The sequence below is a fragment of the Peromyscus leucopus genome, chromosome 10 (genome assembly GCF_004664715.2).
Source record: "Peromyscus leucopus breed LL Stock chromosome 10, UCI_PerLeu_2.1, whole genome shotgun sequence".
Lineage (NCBI taxonomy): Eukaryota > Metazoa > Chordata > Mammalia > Rodentia > Cricetidae > Peromyscus > Peromyscus leucopus.
In genome coordinates this window covers 25296355-25324004 of record NC_051071.1, presented here as the reverse complement: position 1 = coordinate 25324004, position 27650 = coordinate 25296355, and the positions used below count along the sequence as shown (strand labels likewise).

Sequence of the window (27650 nt, the reverse complement as noted above, 5' to 3'; positions counted from 1 at the left end):
GCATTCTCAGCTCTGGGTTGGGCTGGCCTGGGCCTGCAGCGGCTCTTAAGGCCTCAGTGTGTCCTTCTCTCCTTGCGCTTCTGAGTTTTAGGAGAAGGGGCTGTGGCAGGACGCCTTGGGTCTTCTCTGACTTCAGGCCAAGTGTACGGGGCTTATAGGGGAACGCACCAGAAGTGAAACACCAGAGGCGGGCTCTACCCTCCCAACATGGGCCCCAGATCAGAAACCAAACGTGAGTCTCTTGTTGCAATGAGATTCTGAAATTCTGAATGCGCGTGAAAGGGGCTCCCTCCCAGGACATCCTGCATTCACCAGACTCAAGATCTAGTAAGGACCTCAGGACAGGACCATCTGCCCAGAGACAGGCACAACAGTCTGTCTCAAAGTCCAAGGTCAAGAAGGAAGGACAAGGACAAGGTCTGTATACTGGGCTCCTGGGCACACAGGAGTACCGGCCCAGCCTAGACGCCCATCCCCAAGCAACACCAGGGCCCTGCCTATCAGCTCTTAGGACACTTACCAGATTCCTTTATCTTATTGCCTAAACAGAAAAACAAAGATTACACACGGTAATGGGTAAAAAACGCTTTCTAAAGAACCAGAAAGCCAATAAATCCAACTGCTTCAGAGAAAAAACTGGTTCTTTTAAAGCCATTCTCCTCACTTAAAATGCCAGGGATCAAGTTGTAATTGCTCCAAAATAAGCAGACACATTTCCACGGGAAAATCCAGGTCTCAGACCACAGCCACGTTTCCCCGGTGGCTTCCTCATCAACCCTGCCACGTGTCACCAGCAATCTCAAACGAAGAACACTGGCATTGGTAACTCACATTTTTTGCTTTTAAGAAAAGATTGCCAGGCCAGGCACGGTACTGCACGCCTTTAATCCCAGCCACTGGGGAGCAGAGGCAAGAAGAACTCTGTCAATTCAAGGCTAGCCTGAGCTACTTGGCAATTGCTAGCCTGGCCAGAGCTACGAATGTAGTGAGAGCCTGTCTAACAAAAAAAAAAGAAGAGATTGCCGATTAGCTCTGGGGCACAGAACCCTGCACTACTTCCATCATGCCCTCACGTGTGCCGGTTTGTGTTCAGAGATAATGGCGTCACCTGGGGTCTTTGCAAAGTCAGTCATCCGCCATCCGGAGGTACAGTCAATGCAGATGGAGATAAATGACTCAACAGTTAAGAGCACTAGCTGCTCTTGCAGAGGACCAGGATTCTGTTCCTAGCACCCCCACGGAGGCTCACAGCCACCTGTAACTCCAGTTCCAGCAGATTTGATATCCTCTTCCGGCTTCCCTCCAGCACTGTACAAACCCGATATGCATGCGCAGACAAACACTCTCGCACACATAAGGTAAAAATAAATAAACCTGGAGGGTTTTTTTCATTTTGTTTTTTTAAGAGGCCCCATCTATCCCTTCCCCTTCAATCGGACGTCTTCCTGGTTTATTCTATGACCTGTTGTGACCAATGAAATAAGGTAGTTTAAAAACACTTCTCTTCCTCCTCCTCTTCTTCCTCCTCCTGGCCTTCCTTCTTCTTTTGGGGAAGTGGAAGGGTTAAACTCACTCTGAAGCCCAAGCTAGGCTCAAATTCACAGCAATCGTCCAGCCTTGACCTCCTCAGTGTTTGCTAATAAGCCCAGCTTAAATAGGGTAGAGCTCTGGAAGTTCAGCCTTAAGGGGCTGGCTGCAAACCGTTGCTTCTACCCCAAGCCCATTCATGGATACAAGCAGCTGCTGTGCTGAAAGGAAGCCAAAGCTACCAGGTGGAGAGACAGGCCTACAAAAGTTCACACTGGGCCATCCAGTCTCTTGTAAACCATTGGGAAAGGGCATGGGTGTGTCTGGCCAGCCTTGTATCCACTTCGTCTCTCTACCTTGTACCTCCTCTTGTCCTGTGGCAGGCATAGGCACATATCTCTCATTTCTTTCAACAACTATAAAATAAAGCGGTCTGTTAAGTTCACCCTTCCCACTCCAAGACAGGGTGTCAGCAGGACATCTCTGCTGCCAGCGAGACAGAGATCCGGAAGTGCTCCTTCGGACCTGGTCCCACGAGTGCAGCATCCTTAGCCAGACACAACTAGCATGGTAAGTGCTATCTGTGTCCAGGAGGGGCTGTGAAGAGGGGGTCAAGAACGGCTACCCCAATTCCAGGACACAGTACATGTATGGTTTACAGGAGACTCCTGTACAAACGTCCTGACCCCTAACTTGTCATCTGCTAACACCCTTCCTTCTCCTTGCGAAGAAAAGCTCAAACGAAGAAGCGGCTGTTTCTAAAGGCTTGAGAGTGAGTGGCATATGCAGCGTCCACCAAGGGAGAATGTGTGGACTTCCCACCGCCTGGCTTCAGGCTCACCAGACTGCCCGCCAGGAAAGCCCCCCGCCCCGCCACCCCGATAAGGAAGGGGCTGAGGCCCAGGCAAGCTGCAGTTCACACAAGCTAACATGGCCCTCTTCTGCTTCTGCTACAGCCATGGAGGATCTGAGATTTCCACCTGAAACCATCAAGCAGGCTCATCTGGTCAAGCAGCTGATTTCCAATGACCAGTTGCTAATGGTATGCAGAAGGGACTAGTCTCTCACAAATAAAAGGCCTTCCACAGTGAAGGTGATCCCTTGCAGCCAGCATCTCAGAGACAGACAGAGCTCTGCCTATCACATCTCCAACTCTTCTTGGCTCAGTGGTCTTAACCTCCTGTCATTCATTAATTCATTCGTTCCCAACCATTCATCAAATACCATATTTCAGGACAGGGCACTCAACAATTAGAAATTGTCCTGCCTTCAGGCATTCAACTTAAAGCAGGATACTAAAGGAAATTTTCTTTCAGGACCCTTTAGTACAAAGTGTCCGAGAATGATGTAATGTAAAATAAATAGTAAGCAATAATAAGTAATAACAGCTCCATGGTGAAGGGCCCATGCTGCTCTTAGAGAAGATCCGAGTTCCATTTCAGCACCCATGTTCCAGTTACTGCCTCTCACTCCAATTCCATGGGACCCTACACTCTCTGCTGGTTTCTATTGGCACCCGCATTCACACGTACATACCGCATACACAGACATACACAAATACACAGAATGAAAAATAAAATTCAGCTTTTAAAAAATTAAAGTAAAATTAGCTATAATTTTCATATCCAACTAGTTAACTCTTTATTTCACATATACATATTCTGCAAACGCCAACGAATTCATACCACGTGACATTACCCCACCACCTAACACTAATTATCCACCAGCATCCACACAACCTTGTCAATGCCATCACGCTGTTATCTAGCATACCACACCACAGAGAATTACCCACAAACCCCACCTCTGTGACACCTGATCAGGACTCCAGGTCCAAGATGTACCCCTTTAAAGGCACCCACAAAAGGCTTGGAGATAGAGCACAGTGCTGGCCTAACAGGTGGAGGGCTCTGGGTTCAGTGCTCAGTACTGCAAAATCAACAATAAATAACATGCCCTTCACATCTCTCCTCAGATTTTACCCTACATTCTCCATTCCATTCATCAGGCTCTCCCAGCCTGTATTTATTGTTCCTCAGCTCCTGCAGGCAGGGTGATGCTTAGAGCTAAGGGAGAGCTAAAACAAGGATTCTCCTATCCCCCTGCATCCTTGCATGATTGACCCAGCTTGACCCACCCGCTGTTTCAGAAAATCTTGGGGAATTCTCAGGGGAGTCAAAAGTCTGGAAATAGACAAAAATGAGTTCTGTCAGCTGCCCCTGGAAGGTAGGGAGAAGGAAGCTCTAGGGCTATTTCTGTGTCCAAGGGAACATGGGGGCGGACACTTCCTGAATCCCTGGCTAAAATTAATAGCTTTACAGAAGTGGCAGAGAGACTTGATTTTGCAAGTTAAAATTCTGAGGACTGAAGTGTGTGCTCATTTGGACCCTGCTGCTAAAAATGAGGTGGCTGGGGCGAGGGGAGGGGGGAAGAGTATAAGGGGGTGGGAAAGGGAGTGGGATTTCTTCTAGGAAACCTCACTTTTAAAAAGTGGCTGGAGTAGACTATAGCAGCATCTGAACCAAAAACCTCTACATGGAATCACCTCATCTCAGGGAAGGTCACCCTAGAGATGCAATGCTGCCCTGAGCACACACCATCACGACCCAACAAGCTGGCTGTCCACAGGCCCACGTGGTCACAGCACAGAGCAGCACTGGGAGAGGGCTACCAGGAGACAAAGTGAAGCATTTGGAAGTCTCGGGGGGATGGAACCTCCCCCTGATCCATGGATAAGCCTACAGAGACACCACCAAAGTGTCCTGCCCAGACACGACAGAAAAGCCCGGGTAGGGGAGAAGAAGGCTCAACATCTTTCCCAGGCTAAACTCTAGGCTCTGGAAGACAATGCTGGAAAGACCCTCTACTCAAAGACACAGCCAAGCCCTCTGACTGGACCAAGGGTGTATTCCCAAGATTGTCAGAACTTCTCTGAGATGTGTTTCCTTGGGGAGCACACTGACAGACTCCAAAGTATCTTAAATATAGAAGAAGGGCATTCTGGTGGCCTCCGAGCTGGGTTCCTCTCAGCCTGTGCCTGAACTGAGGGGCAGGGAAAATCCCCCCAACTGAAGAAGAAGAAGAAGAAGAAGAAGAAGAAGAAGAAGAAGAAGAAGAAGAAGAAGAAGAAGAAGAAGAAGAAGAAGAAGAAGAAGAAGAAGAAGAAGAAGAAGAAGAAGAAAGTAAGTGAGGGTAGATGTCACCATCAGTGGGCTTTTTGCTTGTGAAAAAGATGAGTGGAATCTGGGAAGAGAAGGAATAAGAGGTGTCATTGGACTAGGAGATGCCATGGGCTTGGAAGTAAGGGGGACACCCATAAGCATGGAGAAAGCAAGGCTAGCAGGGACCAAGGAGACATAAAGAAGACAAGCACTCTTACAGAGGAAAGCCAGTGACAGCAGGAAGACATTGGGACAGGTCTGGGGCAGGAGACACTGTTCTGGGACCAGAAAGCAGGAGGGATGGGATGGGAGGCAGAGCTAAATGTAACTGCAAGAATTTCCCAAGCTGATAATTGTTAGGTCTCAAATCCTGAGACAAAGGCTGAGGTGCCTATTTAACATATCAAAGTGGATCCCTTAGTTCCCACCTGTTACAGGGTATGGCTGGTGTACCCCACCCTCTACCCTGAACTCTCCAGCCCAGGGGCTGGGCTGCCCTTCCCCCAGAGGCTCTTCCCGACATAATCCAGCCATTTTGGTTACCCATCCCTTTTGTACCTTTGGCTTCCTGGCTACTGCACCTCATCGCCTCTCTCCCTTCTCCCTTCCCCTCCCCCTCTCCCCACATGGCTCAGCTCAGTCTGGACATGTCCACTCTGGACTCTCCCAGATGTGTCTGCCTCTGACTTTTATTTACAATAAACATTCTCCTCCACCATATCTAGGAGCAGTCATGTCCTTTCCTTTTTATTTCTTTTTTTGCATTCAGTAATGAGCACAAGCAGCTGACGATGAAGGAGGTATATTTTCATTATGGAAGCCAGCCAGGGTCACCAATCAGCCTTCTGAACCCAGACACTGCAAACCTTCACCATGCAAGCCCAGTCAGGTCTACAGAGAAACGTCAGAGATACTGGGGACCACACAGCAGTATCACCAATAAGCAGGGTTGGCCTGGAAAACTGGGATGCAGGCTAGTCCCTGGGAAGAGTAGAGATGTTCATATGCATAGCAAGGAAGGACACCCAGGCAAGCACGCACGCACGCACACACGCACACGTGCACAGACACACTGAATGAAGGAAAGGAGGGGAAAGTTTATTGAGCTAGAAGGGAAAGCATAGCCAGAGGCAGACACATTTGGGAGAGTCCAGAGTTGTCAATACCCTGAGCCATGCGAGAGGGGAGAGAAGGGAACCAGGTACAGCGGCCAGGAGGCCAAAGGTACAAAAGGGGTGGGTAACCAGTGTCTGGATTATATAGGGAAGACTTCTGGGGGGAAGGGCAGCCCAGCCCCTGAGCTGGAGAGTTCAGGGTAAAGGGTGGGGTACACCAGCCATACCCTGTAACAGGCAGGGACTGAGGGATGCTGGGAGAACCTGGCCACCAGGTCGGCTTTGGTGTGTTAAACAAGCACCTCAGCCAATTTGTCCTAGGTTTGAAACTTAATACATACGGACAGGGACATGAACACACACATACACACTCATCTTAAAGAAGGGGTCAGAGGCCCGCTCTTCAGGAAGCCCTAGCCCCCACACAGGTGAGGACTCTAATCCAGGCAGTCACCCTGGCGGCACAATCAATGGATCAGGATCACAAAAGCCTTCCTGGAAACAAACTAGGGCTGGCCACGCAGACTGCAGGATCCTGAGAGTCAGGGAGAAGGGCAGCAGGCCAGGTGGACAGTCCCACAGCCAGCATGATGGAGGCCCTGAGATACCACAGCCCAGGTGGCACTGATCGGGGTCTTTGATAGTCTTCAGAAACTGCTCTAAATGAGATAAACAGGCAGCATTCTCAAGGAGAATTGAGGAAGCACACTGCCCTTTCCTGCCTAAATGCACGCTGGCTGATGCTAGTGATCTACTGATCTCCCGCCGCTGCATGGAAGTGCTTGCTTACCATGCCTCAGAACAGTCCTTCACCCACCAACACTGCAGGGGTCCATGGGACCTCTAGAGCAGTGGTTCTCAACCTTCCTAATGCTGAACCCTTTATTACAGTTCCTCACATTGTGGTGACCCCCCAACCATAAAATTATTTTTGTTGCTACTTCATAACTGTAATTTTGCTACTGAGCAGTGTATCGGTTTTTAAGACCACCAGAAATACCTGTTTTCTGATGGTCGCAACCCACAGGTTGAGAACCACTGCTCTTGAGGAACGAGAGAGAGCTCCCACAGAAGCCAGAGGCTTGGGCTAGCAAGTGGGCTGAAGTCCTTTTCACACGCCCCTAGGGAAGGTGTTCTTGCCTTAATTTCACAGAAGAAGACCAGACTAACACAAGGTGGAATTAGAATTCAGACCCAGGATTTTTATATAGGTCCTGGAAAGTTTTCGAGACTGCTTCACATAGCAATACATGGGAATTTCCATTTTACAGTTCTGCTCCCAACAAAACAAAACAAATGCCAGAACAGGCCAGAACAAATGAATAAAACAGCCTATCACAAAATTCAGGTACTCAAAGACATAACGAGAAGGCAGAAAAATATTCACCAAGTATCTGTATTTGAGAGACAGCCGTTCACAGCTAGCTGGTCTTGAGTTCTAAGCCCCCTACTCTAGACTCAAGACCTCCAAGACCCAATGCCCCAACATGTTCTGTGGACCCCAGTGGCATCTGTTTTGATATTTCCCAGTGCCCTTCCTCACTGGTAAGAACCTGTCTAGGGGAGTTCAGGTGACACCACTGGCCTTGCACACTTCCCCAGTCAGCAGGGGACCTTCAACCTCAGGACGTGGTGGAGAGAAACAGGGATGGAGCACAGAGCACAGGTGTCCATGGAGCCTCACCAGTTCTAATTCAAAGCAGACCTACCTGCAGCTATGGTGTGTCCTCACTGCCATCAGCCCATCATCTCCAGGTCCCATGAAGGGCCACAGGAAGGAAGCTTCTCACGGTAAAGATGCTAAGAGTCCTCAAGTACATGGCCTGACCCAAACCTCGTGAAGGACCCAAAGGACTGACACTCTCACTGTACCGGACTTCCAGCTTCCGGCATACAAGCAACCAGAGCCAATAAGAGATCATAGCCAAAGAGTCAAATCAAAGAACAAAGTGGTACAGACTCACTCCAGAGCTGTATCTAGGTCTATTTTATTTGTTACAACATCATATGGATGGCCAACTTTTGAAGACTCAAAAGGGTCGTTTTTTTAAAATCCTGGTGTTGATTTCAGACAAAGGTAGTATCTCAAAAGAGTATATTGCCCTGCACCGCTTCACAATGGGAATGTACTCTGAGTAATGTGGTGACGCAAGATTGTTGCTGTGCAAACACCATACAGTGTGTTTGTACAACCAGGGTCACTACGGCATCACCAGATGACGCAGGCTCGTGGACCACCATCAGATAGGCAGCCCACTGTTGACCAAAGCATCATGATGGGGTGCACACCTGTAATAATTCCTTTTGGGCCTATTGTTGGAGCAGGGAAAGTAATCCTCTACAAACATAGCTTAAATATAGAACCCTGCTGAAGAGCAAACATGTCACCACAAAGTGACATTTACACTGCTAACTACACAAGACAATATGGTCCCTCTTGCCAATCTGGCCACACATCGTCGGCAGCTTCAAAGCCCTTGGTGAGCCAGTGTGGTGACTAACACCTCTGTTCCCAGCACTTAGGAAGCAGAGGTAAGGGGACTGACATGCATTTGAGGCCAGTCTGGGCTACATAGTGAGTTAGCTAGCCTTAGCTAGAAGGTAAGACCCTGTCACAGAAGAAACCACAAAGCAAAACAAACAACAGCAAAACAACCTTGGTTTCTCCTCTCTGGTCCCATTCAGTGAAACTCCAGAAGTCCACAATCAATGGCCTTGTTTAGGGCTCAGATTATATTGAGGTTTAAAAAAATGAATTTTTATACATGGGCCAGGTGTTGTTTGCTTATAAACAGTTTACACCTGGATCGCTGACTCTGAGGCGAGCTCAGAGCACAGGTGAGGCTTCCCCAGTGGGCAGGCAGACCATCCTCACATCCTGGGCCTCAGAAGAGCCCTCCCTCTCAGGAACAAAGCCCCCAGCTCTCAATACTTCATTGAGTTTCCTCCCTCAAATGGTTCCAAGTAAGCCAGTGAGGATAGCCTCCCTAAAAAGGCACCGCTTGGCAAAGACAAAAGTATCCTTCAAAGGGCAAAGTTTGAAGATGCTTATGGCTCTTCTCACTCCAGCGATAACTCGGAGAAAGCAAGCTATGAATGAATAAATGAACCACTGCCATCGGCACAGTAGAGGCACCAAGGATACTAAAAGAAACTTGACTGTACAACCATGAAAACACTGAGAGAAGGTATAAAATGTGTCCTGTGGAAAGGTGAAACCAGTCTGAATGGTTTGCCTGCTGTAGGGCTCTACCTATGTGACACCCTGGAAAAGGCAAAATTATGAAGACAACAAAAAGACTGTAGGTCACCAGAAGCCAGGAGAGGAAGGGAGTGCATGAGATTTTTAAGGCAGGGTAAATACTCTTATATGGTACATATGCTGTACTATACATTTGTCCAAATTCATAGAATATGAGACATGTCTCCCAGAGGCTCACATGCTGTGCTGGGCTGCTCCTGAGCTGATGGTTGAGTTTGGAAAGGTAGTGGAGACTTCAGTGGATGAAGCCAAGCTGGAGGAAGCAGGGCACTAGGGACTTCTGAAACTTATGCCTGGTCCTCAGCCCTTTGTACTCCATTTCCTGTCCACCACAAGGTGGACAGTGCCTCCCTGACATTTTTCCACCATCCTGATCTGCCTCACTGAGGCCTAGCGTCAACAGAGCCAAGAACAGTGGGCTGAACCTCTAAAAACATGAGTCAAAATAAATCCTTTCTCCTTGAAATTGTTTAATCAGGTATCTTTGTCGCCGTGATGACAAAAGTAACAGAAAACAGGAAACACCAAGACTGAGTCCTACTGTCAAAGACACTCTGGATGAGAAAGACATGGCTGTGGAGGCCATCAGTCGTAACAGAGGTTATTTATGGTGGGAGAGGTTGTGCAGAGTCAGACAGAATTCTGTCTGCTTTCCCTTCCATTCTGCTATGAACACATAAACACCCTAAGAATAACTTCAATGACCTCCAACAACAATTGTATAAGGCGGCTGTCAAACTCACAGCTCAGTGGTAGACCACTTGCCCGGCATGTACAAGACTCTGCATTCCCTGCCCAATACAACCCTCCCCCCAACTTCCCCTCCCTAAGACACCAAGCACATAGACTGCACCAAACGCAGAGAAGCGTTTCTTGGCAGAGCCAGGCTCCCAAGTGGTCCTCAGGGTGGCAGGGCTGGAATTTCCCTGAAGTCAATGTGGTACTTGGGCCCAGCTCACTGCCTGGCTCGAGCAAACTCAGAAATGTGTGTTGGATCGTCCAGCTTCAACGACTTCCGTCGTTAGGACAAATGGTGGAGGGTCAGGTGGAAGAATCCTGGGTAAATGCTGAGCTGGCAGCATGGACTTCTCTCAGGGAAGCGCCATCGTTTGGTCCTGACGCTGCCACCTCCGAGAACGGAGCAACCAGCCAAGAACGGAAGCCCTTGGTGTCGAGTGACAAGAGAACAGCCATGCCTGCAGGCTCAGCTCTTCCCTGTAAGCTCCAGGAGCACTGGCTGACTTCCATGCTTTCTGAGCATACACCACAAGCCAGTGTCAGGAGAGACAAGACAGTGTCTCAGGTCACTCCCACGGTACTCTGTTGGCTTCTAACTGCCCATTGTAGATTTATCCAACAGTCTTGCCGGATCCTCAGCTGGTCTTGTCTCCTCAGACTGGAGGCCTCTGAGTCCTCATCTGGAATGGGTCTCAGCTGAATTACTGTTCAAAAGCCTGAAGCTTAACCAGGCCAAATGCTTAACCAGCCAAAATGCTTCTAGTTTCTGGTCCTCACGCCTTATATATCTTTCTGCTTTCTACCACCACTCCCTGAGATTAAAGGCTGGCTTTCTGGGATTAAAGGTGTGTGTCACCATGCTTGGCTATTTCCAATGTGGCCTTGAACTCATAGAGATCCAGAGGGATTTCTATCTCTGGAATGCTAGGATTAAAGGTGTGAGTGCCACCATTTTCTAGCCTTTGTATTTAGTGGCTGTCTGTTCTCTGACCCCAGATAAATTTATTAGAGTACACAATATTTTGGGGAACACAATACCACCACAGCCCATCCTTCAGATATAGGCACTGAACCTCAGAAAGTGTACCAAGAAACCGGCCATCACATGTACAGCACAAGAGCTCAGTTCACGGCACTTTGGGGCTTTGGCTTTTGTTGTTTTAAAATGAAAAATGCTGATTTTGGGTTTTTTGTTTTGTTTTTTACTAAGTGAAACTGACTCATTTTCCTAGGAAAATGTCTGGGTCCATACATTTCCAGGAAGATCTCTGGGTCCACCACTTCTATTCCTTAGGGGTAAGGGAATTAGGTGGACATCCTCATCTTCAATGCTGAAGCTGGAGCAAGCATCACCAAGTTCATTCGTTCCCAAATGTTCATGGTGTAGTCACCCTCCCACAGTGGGGAATCACCTGGACCCTGCTTCTATGACAGTAGAGCTGCCTGGTGCTCTGGGGCCCGAGGGAGGATTAGTCTGGACACAAAGCAACAAGACAGAGCAGGGACATCCATCCATAGGCAAGGGCTTAACACGAAGCAAAGCAAGAACTCACACTGGTTTCCCTGTGTCCTCAGAACATCTCCTGGTCCTCATAGAAATATGTATCTGTGACAGCCCAGTCCTGCGTATGCTGCAAAAGAGCAATAGGAAGAAGAGACACATGCTAGCCCTGCCATGTTCTCTGCAGAGGACTCGGCATCTTGGATGTGTTACAGATAGAACAGAGCTTGAAGCCAGGCAGGTAAGGTTGAGGATGGGCCTAGAGGCTGAGGGTACCATGGAGCCCTGGTGCTAGAGACTGGTCCTTTGTGGACTATGGCAGATGCTGAATGCCAGGACCTGCTGGCTGCTCAATGCTGTCCCAAACGGGCTCCAGCTCAGCTCATTGGTGTTCAATCTCCATGGGGAGAGCTCTGATGATTCAGGACCCTGAAGTGTGACTCCTGGCATGAGCAGATATCAAAAATAGCCAAAGTCCATGGCAACCACAGGCTGCAAAGACAAGGTTGGTTCTTGTGCACATTACAGGGACAATCCCCAGCCCCTCTTCTTCCTCTTCATCAACATCTGCTTTCCTAAAACTTCTGTATTTCTCCTTCCCTTCCCCTCATGTTCATGAGTCAACTGATGGCAGAGAAAAACCAAGTCATCAGGCCCAAACCGTTTAGGAGCTGAAATGAATCAGCTCAGCACCCAGGGAGCAGAACAGTGAGATCCCGAACTCTCAAGAGATTTCACATCATCTCCTTGACTTCCCTAGGGCTCACACACCATTATCACACTTCAAGAAAAGGCCATTAGTGTGTGTAATTTAGGAAGTACTGTTCATCTGTTCCACACATGAGGAAACTGAAGCTCAGACAGACCCACCTCAGTCCATTTAAGCTGCCTTAAAAACAAACAAACAAACAAAAAATCCACTTCAAACTCGGTGACATCAAGGATGGGAATCTACGGCTCACAGTTCTAAAGGCTGGACAGTCCAACATCAAAGCACTAACAGGTTTAGCGCTGAGTGAGGATCTGCTTTCTGGATGCCTGATCACGCCTTCCCAGTCTCTATTTGATGGAAGAGAAGAAAATTTTCCAGTGTCTCTTTGACAAGCGCACTAAGCCCATCAATCATAAGGCCCCACCCAACAATACCTAATAACCTCCCAGAGGCTCCACCCCCTAATGCCATCACATACAGGGTTACATTTCAACACGTGAAGCTAGAGAGAGACACAGTCATTCAGATTACAGCAGGTGGACTGGCCTACTTTCATCCCAAAAACCATAAAGAGACCAAAGGCCAGGTCTCTCCCTCCATCTGCCCACTGAGCCTCATGGCCTGGCCTGGGGGACATGCTGCCTAGTAGCTTCGGAAAAGAGTAACTTCATCCACCATACTGGGGCTTCTTTGTCTCCTCACTATGTCTCAGTCTCCCTACTATGACTCAGTCTCCCTACTGTGAGTCAATCCTCTTTATAGAACCCCCTCCACGTCCTCGGTGCAAGCACAGGCACGGACAGACACCTAAGACGGTGGCATTAACCAAACCGAGCAACGATCGTGGCAGTTGACTCCATCCATACCCCAACCATACGCTGCAGTGACCGTTCCTAGCTCTCTTCCTCAGGAACACCAATGAGGAGGGTACATGGGGCACATGCCACCCCATCAGTACAAGACAGACAAGGAAAGCTTTCCACTTTTCCAAAGCTGCATTCAGGGAGGCTGCACAGGGATACATACACACACATTAGTAAAGACCCAAACCCCAAGTGAATGAGCTCTAGGACACCCAAGCAAGACCCAGAACTCACAGCAGTCATGTGGAAGAAACCACACTCCAGTTCCTGAAAGAAATGCTTCCCAGCCACCGAGATCTGCTGGGCTGCTGACAATTTATGGTTCTTGGTTCCCTGGCACCACAGCTCTGTATCTTTGGAATGAGAAGGTGCTTTGTTATTGCTGGTGGCATTCTGTCATGCTATTCAAAGCCATATTTTTTAAAAAAAAAAAAAAAAAAAGGTTTTTTTTTTTGTTTTTTTTTTTTAAGAATGTGGCTACATTTTCCCCTGGCAGAATCTGATAGGAAGAAAAGCCTATTCATCTCTCTGCAAACTGCCAGCTGCTGGGGTTAGCAATGCCATACCAGTTATACTTAAGACTTTTGGATGATTTCTTGAACCAAGGAATCTTAAGTAGTCAGAAATGGAAGGAAAAGATGCAGGTTCATTTCTGCAGCTCAGGTCAGAACCTGGAATACAGTCAGGGGACGGAGTGGGCGACAAGACCTCAGCCCTTTGATCACACTCCCATCAGTGACAAGACACACGCTGTGAGGACAAGGGCCGCCAAAGGAGACACAGAGCTGTGAAAGGTACACTGAAGTCCCTGCGTGGGAATGGAACCTCTACAAGTCAGGCTTCACTTCCAAAGTGGATCATTCCCACTCAGCAATGCATTCCCAATTCCAGGGACCACTGCAACCCAATTCCTTTGACTAAAGGCAGGCAGCACACAGAAGGGAGGCTAAAATAAACCAGGATTGGGAACCAGTCCCACCCAAGGGTGTGTGTGACCAAGAAACACTGGCCCCAGGTGGAAAAGGATCTTTTGCAGAACAGAGCTGAGCAGGAAGGGAAGGCAGGGCTGCCCCATCCCACCCTACTAGGCTTAGAAAAAACTCTGAGTGACCTTATAAGAGAAAGGCAGAGGGTGAGGAGGGTAGGAAGTGCTGGCTTTAAGCTAACTAACACACATACCAGCAGCTCTCAGCAATCTTCTCTGCTTCCTGAACGTTCAAAAGCTGTCCATAAAAGCACTTAAAAGACAAGTCGTTTATCTCTGGAAAGAGCATGAGGTCTAAGACCATTCGTTTTCCACCTTGATGTGAGTGTTCATGTGTGTGCATGTGCGCCTGTGTGTGCACAGGGTATATATGGATGACTGTGAGTACACATGCATGTACGTATGAACAAAATGAAGGTACGAATGTGGGGTGTGGTACTTTGAATAGGTATGACCCCCATAGACTCAAGTGTTTGAATGCTTGGCCCGTAGGGAGTGACCTTATTAGGAGGTGTGGCCTTGTTGGAAATAGTATGTCACTAGGGGTGGGCTTTGAGGTCTCCAAAGCTCAAGACAGTGCACTTCCTGTTGCATTTGGATCAGATGCAGAACTCTCAGCTACCTCTCCACCACGTCTTCCTGCATGCCGCCACACTTTGCCAATGATGACAATGAACTAGACCTCTGCACTGTAAGCCAGCCCCAATTAAATGTTTTCTTTATAAGAGTTGCTGTGGTCATAGTGCCTCTTCACAGCAATAGAAAGACATGGGGTGTGTACACATGCATGTCTGTACGGGTGTGTGTTTTTGTGTGGAGGAACTATGCCCTTCCTGGTCCTTACATGGAAACCATGCATGGAAAGCCATGTGGTTCATGGTATCCTAAAATGTGCCAGCACATCCTCCAGTTCGGAGACTGAAGACAGGAGGGAGATCTGGGAACAGACTGACCCATGAGGTCTACAACATCAGCAGAGCCTATCTCCCTCGTCCTACAGCCAGAGGGACAGCTCACCAAGACCCCTGACAGTCTGACAGTCAGCTAGGTCTGGAAAGGCTGTAGTCACACTGAAGACCAACCTCAAACCAGGAGATCCAGAGCTGTGGACACGGAGAAGGGGAAGAATGATAAGGTACACCTTGGCACCTTCATTTCTCGGCCCCCTCACTTTTTGCTCATCACAGGCAAGGCAGCCAGCCAGTCCACACCAACCAGGGGACCACTTGGCTCTCAAGCACTCTGGGGACACACACACTCGGCCTAATGATCCCTACTCCAGGTTGCCCCGGTTTTCCCTAACCACCGTGAACAACTAACTACCCTCAACGTTAGCCAGCTCACTCCTCTAGGCTAACCACGTGCCCTGACTCTGTTTCCACGCCTCTGCCCCATGAATAGATGCTAACGCACAGAGAAAGTCGGGATCACTCGTCACTGGCAAGGAGCTGGTGGTGGCGCGGCCAGAAAAGGATGACTGAGGTCTTATCTGAAATCAAATTCTTCAGAATTATTTTCTATAATTAAAAACATGGATTTCCAAGTTCTTTGGGTTTGTTCTTGAGATGAAAGTTACAAGCCGCACTCAGCAGTATCCCCCCCCCCTCCCCGCTGGTCTCTTTCCACTAGCTCCCAGCTCCTTTCTGAGACTGCAGTCCAGAGGCCCCCTCCCCCTCTGCATATCAGTCAGTGAAGGCCAGCTCAAAGAAGTCCCACGGGAAAGCCATGGAATGCTTACCTGGGCTTCACATTTCTTGTGGCAGGAATACTTGCAGACTGGAAGAAAGAGAAAGAATGTCTGTTAGCCAAACAATCTTAAGTGAGGCTTGCCAGGTCTCCCTCCTTGAGAAAGTTTAGCAGGCAGGCTCGGGAGGGAGGTCTCTCCCTGACAAGAGGTGGCTGTGCACCGAGAACACAAACTGAGATACAAGTGACACCTAAGAGCCGAGGTAGAGCTATGTGGTTGAGCATGTGCTCAGCACGTACCAGGGCTTGGATTCGATCCCCACAACAGGAAACAGAAAAAAAAAAAATAACGAAAGTTCAGACAGCCCAGGTAGAAATTTATCAGGAGCGGGGTCCTAAGTAGCCTGGTTTTTAAAAGGTTTCATCCAGCCAAACTGGAGACCTCAAGAAGGCAAGTAGGACCTGGGGACACACACAGAAGTTATAACTTATCCCCAAGGAAAGAAGAAGAGGAAAAGGAGAAAGAGAAGGAACAAAGCCCCAGGCATTTGATCAGAGCCCTCCCAGGAGCGAGAAAGTCACGAGGTCATTTGGTCTCCGCACGTTTCCACTTCCGGGAGACCGAAGCAGGCACTGTCAGAATAAATTCATGTCTAAATTCCTACAGAAGAGTCCTTCAACGGGGGCCATTATGTGAGCAGAGCGGGTCCTGTGTCATGGGAGGCCCCAACAATGCAGACGGGGTGCTGGAACCAATGTGGATTTCACAGGCCCTCCCCTCTGGCCCAGAGGCAGGCCGCAGCTGGGCCTCAAGGAATAAAAGGCCAGTAGCAGCAGCATGAGGCAGTGTGGCAACAAGGCCAAACGTGGGAGAGGGGGCAGGATGAGGACAGTGGGAAATGAGGCAACTGCACCTCAGCCCACCACAACCGCCCCTGGGAGCACCACAGAGGCCTCAACGCCTTCCCTACGGCACCTGCCTGGGACTTCCTGTCTGGGCTCTACCCATCCAGCAGGGCTGCCCAAGGCAAATCCTAGGACCTCTCTAGACTCCTGTTCCCCCTCACAGAACTATCAATGTCAAATGGAATCCTTCATGGGCCCCTTCTTTCAAACTACAAAGTGATGCCCCGAGCAGAAGTATACAGAGCCCAGACAACAAGGTCTCAGAGATCAGAGAGACAAGGGACTAAATCTCAGCTTGGTGCTGTTAAGTCCAGGAGCTCAGAAAACTTTCCCCTCTCTCCACACTCTGCCTTCTGGAGCACAAAGGTTCACAGAGGGTTAAGTAAGGCTGAAACAGATAAATCTGCCCAGGGCCTTGGAGTTTGTGAACCCCAGGAGTTAACAAGCTATTTAAGTTTTTATCTGTGCGTGATCTAGATTTTCAATTGTCTGCCCAGGCTTTTGAGATTTGTTAGAATACATACCACAAATATTTATTCTTCATCTTCCAATCAGCACAACACATAATTGTGACCAGGGATTTCAAAATCAAGAAAGATTTCTACTGGATAACAACAGGACTTCCATGAGAGCTTAAAAACCCAGACAGAAGCCAGCCCAGGCAGTGGACGATGAGCAGAAACTAAGATATGAGGGGGCAGCACACCCCAGGAGCAGCTGATGGCAATCACATGGCAGGCAGGCAGCCTCTGCGATGACCTTAATAATTCCAGCCCCATGTACAATGAATCACTGCTGTCTACACGTTAGTCAGACATGGCGGAGGGGATGCTATGTGGCTTCTGCCACTTTACAGGGCTACTTCAGCAACCCTGCAGAGCTGCCAATTTGGAAAGAAACTGAAGCCACCAGGCAGCATGCAGCACTTGGCCAGTTAGGCTGCCAACTCCAGGAGTGTGATGTCTCAGTGACAGCAGACTCCACAACCTCAGCCAGGCCTTCAATGGCAGGCGGTCCCTGAGAGGAAGTCTAGTGTGAACGGCTTGGTCCCCAAAATCTTAACATTCCCAATCCAAGAAGCAGTGAGAAAGAGCAGATGCTTACAGCTGTACCAAGGCACTAACCTACAGCATGTTCACAGCACAGTAAAATCCAGACATCTCTGTCCTTAGTTCAGGTTTCTGGTGTCCATGCTTGCTGCCTTATAACCCATCACAGAAAATGAGCCAATGTCCTATCACCCACAGGAAAAGCTTGGCCACCTCGTCATGAACTCCAAGTCCTCAGTGGGCCCACACTGACAGCTCCCCACCTACCCCCGTCCACCCCGGCCTCATTCCAGTGTCCGTTCTGACTATCCTACGCTTGTCTCGGGGGCCCACCCCAGTGCCTCTGACCCCACGGCGTGTCAATCATCTTAACAGCCCACCTCTCGGGGCAGGCTGCAAGCCGGAGGACAGATAGTCCTTGCCGTGAACTATCAGTTTCTGCGGAGGGCAACACCAATGGAACACACAAAGGCAGCTCACCAGTCAGCGCCTGCAGCATCCCGCACGGGCATTCCCAAAGCCTCATCACATCCCAGGAAGAAGCCACTCATCTTTGCTCCTTTTACTGAGGGGAGGCCAGAGTCTGGATGAAACCTGAGGATTCATTCATACATCACCACCAGTGAACCAATCACGACCTGTTGCAGGCAAGCTGGTAGAATCCCATCAAGCCGGCAGGATGACACAGAGCCTTTGGTCTGTCAGGTACAAGTTGGGAAGGCACCAGCCAGTGGGAGTCCCCCAGATCACTAGAGCTCCCCACCAACAGGCACACAGGCCCCCAAAGGCAAGTGTCCCCATTTGTCTTGTCTCTCAGACAACCCCACCCATCTGCCCAGAAGTTACCACACTTTGATTTAAATACTGGGCTTTTTTTTTTTTTTATGGCTATTATATTTGTTCCCTGACTATTTCAAACACATTTTTAATGCAATCCAATTACTCTCTTAACTTTCAAAAATGTGTAGCAGCTACCTACTAAACAAATGGTCCCAAACTACTAAGAATAAACAGATGGAGCTACAGAGATGGCTCAGTGGTTAAGAGCACTGGCTGCTCTTCCAGAGGACCCAGGTTCAATTCCCAGTACCCACATGGTGGCTAATAGTTGTTTCTAACTCCAGTTCTAGGGTTTCTGGCACCCTCTTCTGACCTCCATGGGCATGAGACACACATATGGTACACAGCTAAACACGCAGGCAAAACACTAATACATATAATATAAAAGTAACTAAATTTTAATTTGTCAACTAATTGAAAACTTTAAAAAGGAGGAAAGAATGGGAAAAACTCTGTTGCCATTGTTCTTGGGACAGAGCCTCACTTTGTAGCTCAGGCTAGCCTCAAACTTATGGCAAACCTCCTGCCTCAGCCTCTCAACTGCTGAGAATACAGGCATTTATGCTACCAGTTCTTGCATCATTTGCCAAGTGAAAATCAATTCATCAATCCATGACTTCTAGCCCATCAAGTGGTGCTTCCTCAGGCTGTGAGTCTGCCTCCCAAACCATTATTGGTGGATTCAAACCCAGGTGGTATAAAGTTATGTTTGTATAAATACGTACACTGCCATTTCCCCAGGACTTCATCACAATCGTTTATGGGCAAGAATCCTGTGCATCCTAAAGACAATTACAGGCTGAGTGCCCCTTATCCAAATACTTGGAACCAAGATGGTTCAGATTTGGGAACATTTTCATAGATTATACTGGTTTATGATTTTATTCCATAAATCTAAAATCCGAAACATTTTGTGCATTCAAATTTTAGGTTTTAGAACATTTTGGTTCGTAGAGTCTTAGATCAACCGTGTGTTTTTCTCATCTAAAGATTGAAAAAAAGTAAAAATAAATTTAAAAATTAAAAAAAGAAAACAATGCCATTACTCATCCACTTCCGCCCCCTCAGCACCCTAACCAACTTCTTCCTGCTGAAATCACCCAGTATACCCGAGACTGAAGGGCAGAGTCCCTTCAGCTTCCTCATATGAAAGATGGCCATAAAGAAGACATGGCAGCATCTGTCAATGCCACCAGCAGCTGCTCAGAGTCCCAGCAGCTGCCCTTTAACAGCTCGGCTTCCTTCCTCCCGACCTATGACCTCTCCCCTCAACACCACGTTCATGGAGCTCAAGGGTGTTCTTTCAGTCTCCACGGTCCTCACGCTCCACAAAGTCCCCACACGACCTGTACTCATGGTCCCCAGAGCTCTCCAGATGTAACAGCTTGGTGCCTTTCATCTGTCCACTGATTCCACAGAGAACCCTATTTCCCAGCTGGCTCAGACCCCTCTGCCACTCTCCCCCCCTACAGTATTGCTCAGAAAGATAGCATGTTCTGGAGCCTTCATGCACATGTTCTGTAACGCTTTAGGAAGCCTCTTGCCCTGTGCTGGCCAGTGTCTGCTGCCTGTCCAGTGTCTTCCACTTCCTCCTCGCCTACAGAGTCATATTTAGTCTAGCCTCCCCCTCACTTCATCCTCGTGTGAGTCACAGAAAGGTCACCCTTAGACAGACAGTTAGATCCTGTATGGTCTAAGTCAGTGGTTGTCAGAGGGGGTCTGTAGACCTCCGGGTCCCCAAGACTTCATAATGGTTGATGAGGCCAAAATATTTTCATACTCCTCCTCTTCCCCTTCCTCTTGTGTTAACACAGTGGGGAAAACGCTGGTGCCTCTGCAAGAACTTGGGAAGCAAGGCCACCCTGCACTAGTTACCTTTCTACTCAGTACCAGCAGTCACTGGGATTAAAAATATATCAGAATATATAAAAATATGTAAGAGTATCTTGAAGAGGATTGGAAAGATGGCTCAGTGGTTAAGAGCACTGGTTGCTTTTCCAGAGGTCTTGAGTTCAGTTCTCAGCATACACAAGGCAGTTCACAACCTCCATAACTGTAGTCCCACGGGATCCAATACCCTTTTCTGGTGGGCAGACATACATGCAGACAAAACCACCGTATACACAAATAAGTAAGTATTTTTGAAAGAAGAATATCCTGATGTAAAATTTCAGTAGACACCTCTTCACTGGTCTGGGGGTGGGAGGGAGTCCGCAATGAGCGTCACAGCTTCTGGGAATGGGACAACCTGGAGTGGGACCATGTGAGAACAGGCCCGTCAGCAACAGGACTGTTCCAGCTGTCAGCTGTCAGCTACCTAATGACTTTCTCAGGAACACCATTTTTATTTGAAAGAACCTTGGCACACAAAATATGAAGGGGCTGCTTGCCAGATTTCTGAAGTTAATCAAAGTGAGCCTGTCACACCAACGGCAAAACTTCAGATTTCAAGTGGAAATTCTCTTTTCAAAAGACCTACATCCAAAGCCAGGAGCTTGACAACTCAAGACCTTTCTGATAAAATCACCAGTGGCACTACTAACAAGTATAGAGGGTTTTTGTTTTGTTTTGTTTTGAGATTTTAAAAAAGATGCCTCAAGACTAGGAAATCTAAGTCAATGGACAAGAACCGCCAAATGACCTGGGCACTGTGATACTTGCTGGGTCAATGATCCGCTCAAACGCAAGACCAGCCAAAGAAGCATATATATATAGCTGAAAAAAGTATTAATTCCATTTCAGACTCCACCACAGAGAGACTAATCTTTATGAAATGATCCTTTGAGTTTGGATACGAAATCAAAACTGGGTCCAGAGCAATCTCAGAGGCCGACAGCAAGCTCCTGTGTACTGACTCAGGGCTGCGTGCTTTTCCAGCTCCTACCCAGTATGCAGACAGATTGAATGCAGAAGAAAGCAGGGGAGTCCCACCTCCCAGGAAAGAAAAACAGAACAATGCCTCACTTCTCCTTCTTGTGAATGAGTTTTGAGGAAGTCATTTTTCACTCAAAATATTTATATGCTCATGTAATAGGTGTGTTGCTGTTCCTTTTAAACAGTTTCCATTCCTAGCACGTTAAATGGTAATAGATAGGGGTCATAGGTACAGGGATCTACGTGGTCTTCTAAGTGACCTGAAACCGAGGGTGACAGTGAAGACATCTCAATTTACGTGAGCAATGACAACCCCAGGACAGATGATAATCCCATTCATCCTTCTGGACTGTGGCTTTTAGAATGGCAGAGAGATCCACTTCTGATTGAGGAACAAGCTAATGAATTCAACCCACCGACTTCTCTAAAGTCCCTTTACAAGACACACAAGAAGGGAAGGGCCCCTTTGCAGGTTGCATCCACTTTGAGAATGGAGCTGAACTCAACAAAGAGAAAGCTCCTGACTTCAGTCTGCACAGCGGGAACCCAGGCACCCTGCTGTGCTCTGGGCCACCAGCCCCTGAATCTCTTAGCCCAGGAGAAAACCCACACCACACTTGCTGACTAGGCCCCTGCAGGTCTGGCTGCCATAGCAGCACTTGCTCTACACACCTTGTCCCAATAGCTCCCACAGTAACCACAGAGAAAGGCACAGTCTCACATTCTTGATCCATTTTACACACAGTAAATATAAGTGCAAGCCAGACATGGTGGCCTATGCTCATAATGCAATGTTAGCAGTGAAGAAATCTGAGGCGTGCCAGGCAGTGGTGGCGCAAGCCTTTAATCCCAGCACTCGAGGCAGAGACAGGCGGATCTCTGTGAGTTCGAGGCTAGCCTGGGTTACAGAGTGAGTTCCAGGACAGCCAGAGATGCACAGAGAAACCCTGTCTCAAAAAAAAAAAAAAAAAAAATTGGGGGCTGGGGATTTAGCTCAATGGTAGAGCACTTGCCTAGCAAGCACAAGGTCCTAGGTTCGGTCCTTAGCTCCAGGAAAAAAAAGAAAGAAAGAAATCTGAGGCAGGAGGATTTCACATTTGAGGCCATCTGGCTCTTACAAGGTGAGTTCCAGGCCAGCACATCTCCCAGGTGAGCCTGACTTAAACATGTAGTGAGCCAAAAGGCAAAGGCTCTTCTCTTCTGTATTTGGAGCAATGACTGGGTTCCACGGTCACTAAGCCAATGATGCAAACATCTGTCAGAAGCCGTACCAAAGTGAAGAGCTGCTGTCCCAGCTCCCCTCAACAAGGGCCCAGTCATCTCCTGCTGCCACAACCTTCAGTAATAAGAAAGAGACCTGTGTGGGCTGGAGAGATGGCTCAGAGGTTAAGAGCACCGACTGCGCTTCCAGAGGTCCTCAGTTCAATTCCCAGCAACCACATGGTGGCTCACAACCATCTGTAATCGGATCTGGCGCCCTCTTCTGTATACATGATAAATAAATAAATCTTTAAAAAAAAAAAAAAAAGAAAGAAAGAGACCTGTGATAGCAGTGATCTTTCTTCTATGAAAAGAAAAATTACTTGGGGTGGGGAATATATATATATAAATTACTTGGGGGGAAATATATGTGTGTGTGTGTGTATATATATATATATATATATGTATATATATATAGAGAGAGAGAGAGAGAGAGAGAGATGATAGATACATCTACAAGTAAAACATGAGGTAATTATTTAAAAACCATGCTTGCTAAAGGTCTAATATGTGAAAGTACTTTCCAGAAGCCCAGGCTAGAAGATACAGAGCTCTTTGTAGAATATGAAACAAACACGAGGAGCTCATCTATCCCTAAGAAGCCAACACAGGAGGAACATCACAGGTGGGGGGGGGAGGCAAACTGCTTAGTCCATGAAAAAGCCAACAGCACTAACTACATGGATTCCAGATGTGCCAAGTAGGAAACAGGAGAGACAGAAATGAGCATTAGCCGTCATAGAATAGCTTTGCGACAGTGAGCAGGGGTAAGGCGTTCCAAGGAACAAGATCATACATGAAAAGGTAGGTATGCCTGAAACCTTTACAGTGTTTGCATGCTGTAAATACCACAAACAGAAGGAAGAGGAGAACGCAAGGGAGTGAGAATTTGCAATATGTAAGGTGGAAAAAATAATTGTCCATTTGTTTAGAGGTCAAAGTCATCAGAAAGTGGCCTATGTTTTTGCCTGGTATAAGATATATATATATATATATATATATATATATATAATACATAATATATATATATACATATATTTTTTTTTTAAAGAGGCAGCATTCCTAACATAATGAAGTCTGAGAAATCAAGAAGGAACAAAAGTCATCTAGTTTTCAAACAAGGGATTTGAAAGGCGAGCCTGCTCAATACACAGAAAACACAACAGACGTTTCAGGCAATAACTAGATTTTGCATTTAATTGGTTGCAAAACTGGAATGCTCAGCAGCTTCAAGGGCCAGGCTTGGTGCCTTCAGCACTACACTCAGGAGCTTCCCTTCCTGTCCTCGATTCCAGATTCAGTGCCCACCTGCACACTGTGCTCCCCTGCACACTGTGCTCCCCAGCAAAGTCGACACCACATACTTCAACCCCCTAGTCACAGAGGGGTTTGCAAAGTCAGACTTCAGAATCCAGGCTCTCACTGTCATGGTTCAAATCATAGCCATCTGGCTCAAAAAGCCCTGACATTGCTATACGTCGTCTTGGAAGTGCTGTTCTTCAAAGTGTCTCCATGAGCTTTGGCAATCCACTGAAGACTGACAAGGTTGTCAGAGTCTTTTATATAACACACACTACAGATATTTACCAAATTATAAATAAGCCTGTGTGGGATGACTCATCCCTAATAGGCTTGAGAGCCAGCTGGCCCAAACCAGTAAAAAAGATACTTTCTGAGAGCCAACCTGGATCTGCTTAAGGGCCTTAGCAACAGCAGCTAAAACATGATCTGGAGATGACCCAGACCAATGAGAGGTAGCCATGTCACACCAGCAGATGCACATACATCAGACCTCCCCCCAGGGTGGGGTGGAGGGTATATGAGGCTTTCCTCTTCCTGAATAAACTGGGCTTGTTGTTTCGACATTGTCCCAGAGTCTGTGTCATTGACTCTGCGCCTCCTTGGCCCCCCTCCTGCAAAGGGAACAACAGCACAGGACCCTGCCACAAGCCTGTGAGTGAATCACTATGCTTTTCATGTTCTCCAACACCCCGTGTGGGGACTCAGAAGCAATCTCTTGAGTTGTCCCCAGTGGTGGCCACCACAGCCGTGAGCACCTACAGAACAGCACAGACTGGGCAATACTGTGGAAATCAACCCTATAGCTCTAAAATCGTCCAGATCACAGTTGCTACAGAGAAAAAAAAAATATATACTTGTATTTTATCAGCCAGGCTACTCAAAAAATTTTTAAATCAAAATCTGCCTGCAAAATTGACTAACAGAGCCGGGCGGTGGTGGCGCACGCCTTTAATCCCAGCACTCGGGAGGCAGAGCCAGGCGGATCTCTGTGAGTTTGAGGCCAGCCTGGGCTACCAAGTGAGTCCCAGGAAAGGCGCAAAGCTACACAGAGAAACCCTGTCTCAAAAAAAAATAAAATAAAATAAAATTGACTAACAGAACCCAGATGTCCCTGGCTCACAAAAAGTCTAACCACCCAGACCTTTGAGGGACAGCAGGAAGAAGCCCAAGATTTCTTTGCAGAAAACAGGGAGTGTTTCAGTCAAAATCCAGAATGGAGAAGTTCAGGAGGCAGAATGAGAGGAGAGACCTGGCGCTCTGTACCAGATAAATAACGTAAGAGAGACCGAAGTTTCTCGGGTGCCTTTTCTCCCTTCTTGTTCTTCTGGAAGATTCTGTCATACTACCATGTCTCAGGATGGAGCAAGACTGACAGTGATGGATGAGAGGGGATGTTGAGCCAGGCAGGGTCATCCCAGAGCATTTTAAGGAAGAAAATAGAGGGAACTGTGGAAGAGGTCAGGCTAGGGTTGTCAGAGGAGTCACCTCTAACTGCTTTAGGAAAAAGTTTAGAGTTACCTACTTCACGTGGATTCACTCAGAAGAACTGATGGACAAGCCAACCATTTAGCTGGCAACTTCTAGATTTTTCAAGCAGCCTGCTGTCCCTATGTGCCTGCTGAGTGACCTGGGACACGTATGAGACTCAACTGCATTGCAGGAGATCTCAGCCTGGGCAGTGGAGAGGCTGAAGAACAGCCAACCCATTTTCACAAACTTGGTCCACAGAGCCTGTCCGCTCCCCAGAGTTAACATCCTTTCCTTCACACCACAGGTACCCTAATACATTCCTGCACTTGGCACCTGCCCACTAGATACAGGGCCTTTTGGGGTCATGCAAGCGTGACCATGCATCCCTCTTACAAAAGTACCAGTACTTAATCATCGAGGTCCATGGGAATAACTTCGTAAATCCTAATAACTTTCCACAGGCCCCACTTCTCAATACCAGGGTCAGAGTGTTTCCATCCTCTTCATATTCACAATGGAGATGAAGAGAAGACAAACGATACTCAAGCCATATCTATCATCACAAGTATAATAAGCCATGAGCATCAACTTGCTTACCCAATGTGCTACAAGTAAGTACCACACTCAAGAGCAACAGGCCTGCTTTGTGCCTAGCACCAAGGGACCTGGTCCCCAAAGCAAAGGCAGCCCAGCACTCAGCCTCCTGGGCTTCCTGCAAGGACAGAAACCAAACACTACTCTGCAGCTACTCACTGACCATCCAGACATTACAAGAGAATCGGGGCAGCAAGGTACCTTCAGAGAACCTGAGGCTTGTGCAGAAGCCCAAAAAGATGATGTGAGGTGATCAGGAAGCAAGTGCATGACTGAGCAATGTGAGAGGGTAGTTCAAGTGTCTGGGTGAGAGGTGGAGCCACACGGGAGGCCCAGCCTTCAAGACCACTCAGGAAAGTGCTCCTCCTAATGGAGGCTTTATAGCTTCCCAGGCCCACTCCCCCAGAACAGGCTAGAGAGGGAAGGCATCAAAAGGCAAGGAGGCAGGTATCAAAGGCAACCCAGCCTGGACAGTCAGAGGCCAATGCGGGGAAACTGACTTAGAAGGGAGGGTGCCAGGTCTGCAGGCTGGTAAGTTGGGCACTGGACTCTAGGAAGGCTACAGCAAGCCCAGGGCAGGGCAGGGCAGGGAGCCAGAGCTTGAATGGAGGCCATTCTGGTTACAATGTCTGGGAGTAATAGGCCCATGTCCCAGGTATCAGGAGATATAGACCTGGCAAAACAGGGATGCCAGATTCCTCCCCCACCTTCTCCTGAGGCAAGCTGGACATCCTAGAGGCAGGCTTTGCTGCTCTCATTAAGTTCACAGACTAAGTCCTTTGTCCCTGGCACCCTTTGAAAGCCCACTGTCTCCCCTCCCATGCCCATAACCATGCAGAACCTATGGCATCTCCCTAAGGCATTTGGGAGGTGTCTAATGCCTAATGTCTGCCTGCCTCGGAGCCACCACACTGTGCAGAGCAGTTGGGCTCCTATGCCTCCCAGGCCTAACCAGCTGACACCACTGCCTGGGGAACTTGCAGGGTACTTCATATCTGAATGCTCACACATGCAACCCACAGCACCAGGCCATTCCCTCCTGACACACTACAGTGTCCTCAGGCAGAGGGCAGCATTTGAGAGATGGAATGAAACCTCTTCATGCTAAGTAATACCTGCAGCAACTGAATTTAATAATATATATTTTTTTAATTTTAAAGTCATGAGAAAGATCAGATCTAAGATTCCCGGAAGATAATTCCAGGATATTAAAGTAGCAATTACATAATAACAGAATTACTATACTTGTGTGTATAAATATGATGTCTCAGTCCATTTGGATTGTTATTTTTAAAAAATAGCACAGTCTGAGTAGCTAGTAACAATAGCAAATCTATTTCTCATAGTTCTGGTCCTAGAACAAAGAAGTGCGTGAGGAGGGCCCCTTCTAGTTTGCTCAGGGCCCTGTGGTCCGTCATCAAATGGTAGAGGGATAAAGCACCCCTAAGGTAGCACAGCTCACAGAGGGTCCCAGTGGGGGGTGGGGGACAGTCTTACAGAAAGCCAGAACTTGGGAAAAGGTTGTATGATGTTAGTGCCCTCTGGGTCACAAGGCCATCATGCTGGCCTTCACGCGTATGAATGCCTGAATGCATCCCTGGGACTTGAGAAACGGAAATGTTTATCTGGGAATGACGTACCTTACCAAACCTTTGCTAACAAGTGAACGACAGAGGAGCCCGCTGAATACCTCCTCCATTCAAAGTACCACTAGTTCCACTTTTCTTTTTCAAGCACCTCCCAGGCATGTTCTGCCTAAGATTACAGGCATGGTAGAACAGGGAGGTGCAATTCTACCAAGTGCC

General features: G+C 47.9%; 1 protein-coding gene across 6 annotated transcripts in view; it reads right to left on the bottom strand.

Moving 5' to 3' along the window:
* The window catches only part of Tns3 (tensin 3), a 245001-nt gene that overhangs the window by 165212 nt on the left and 52139 nt on the right, over window positions 1–27650 (bottom strand). For 5 of the 6 annotated variants that reach the window (XM_028890993.1, XM_028890995.1, XM_028890996.2 and 2 more), the window contains exon 3: window positions 15603–15640. Coding sequence is in view for 1 of the 6 variants with exons in the window: in XM_028890996.2 (XP_028746829.1) it covers window positions 15603–15640 (38 nt within the window). In the remaining 5 variants the exon portion in view is untranslated. Of the gene's footprint in view, window positions 1–11356; window positions 11435–15602; window positions 15641–27650 lie in introns of those variants that run through there. The other variant, XM_028891000.2, reaches the window with a different exon arrangement.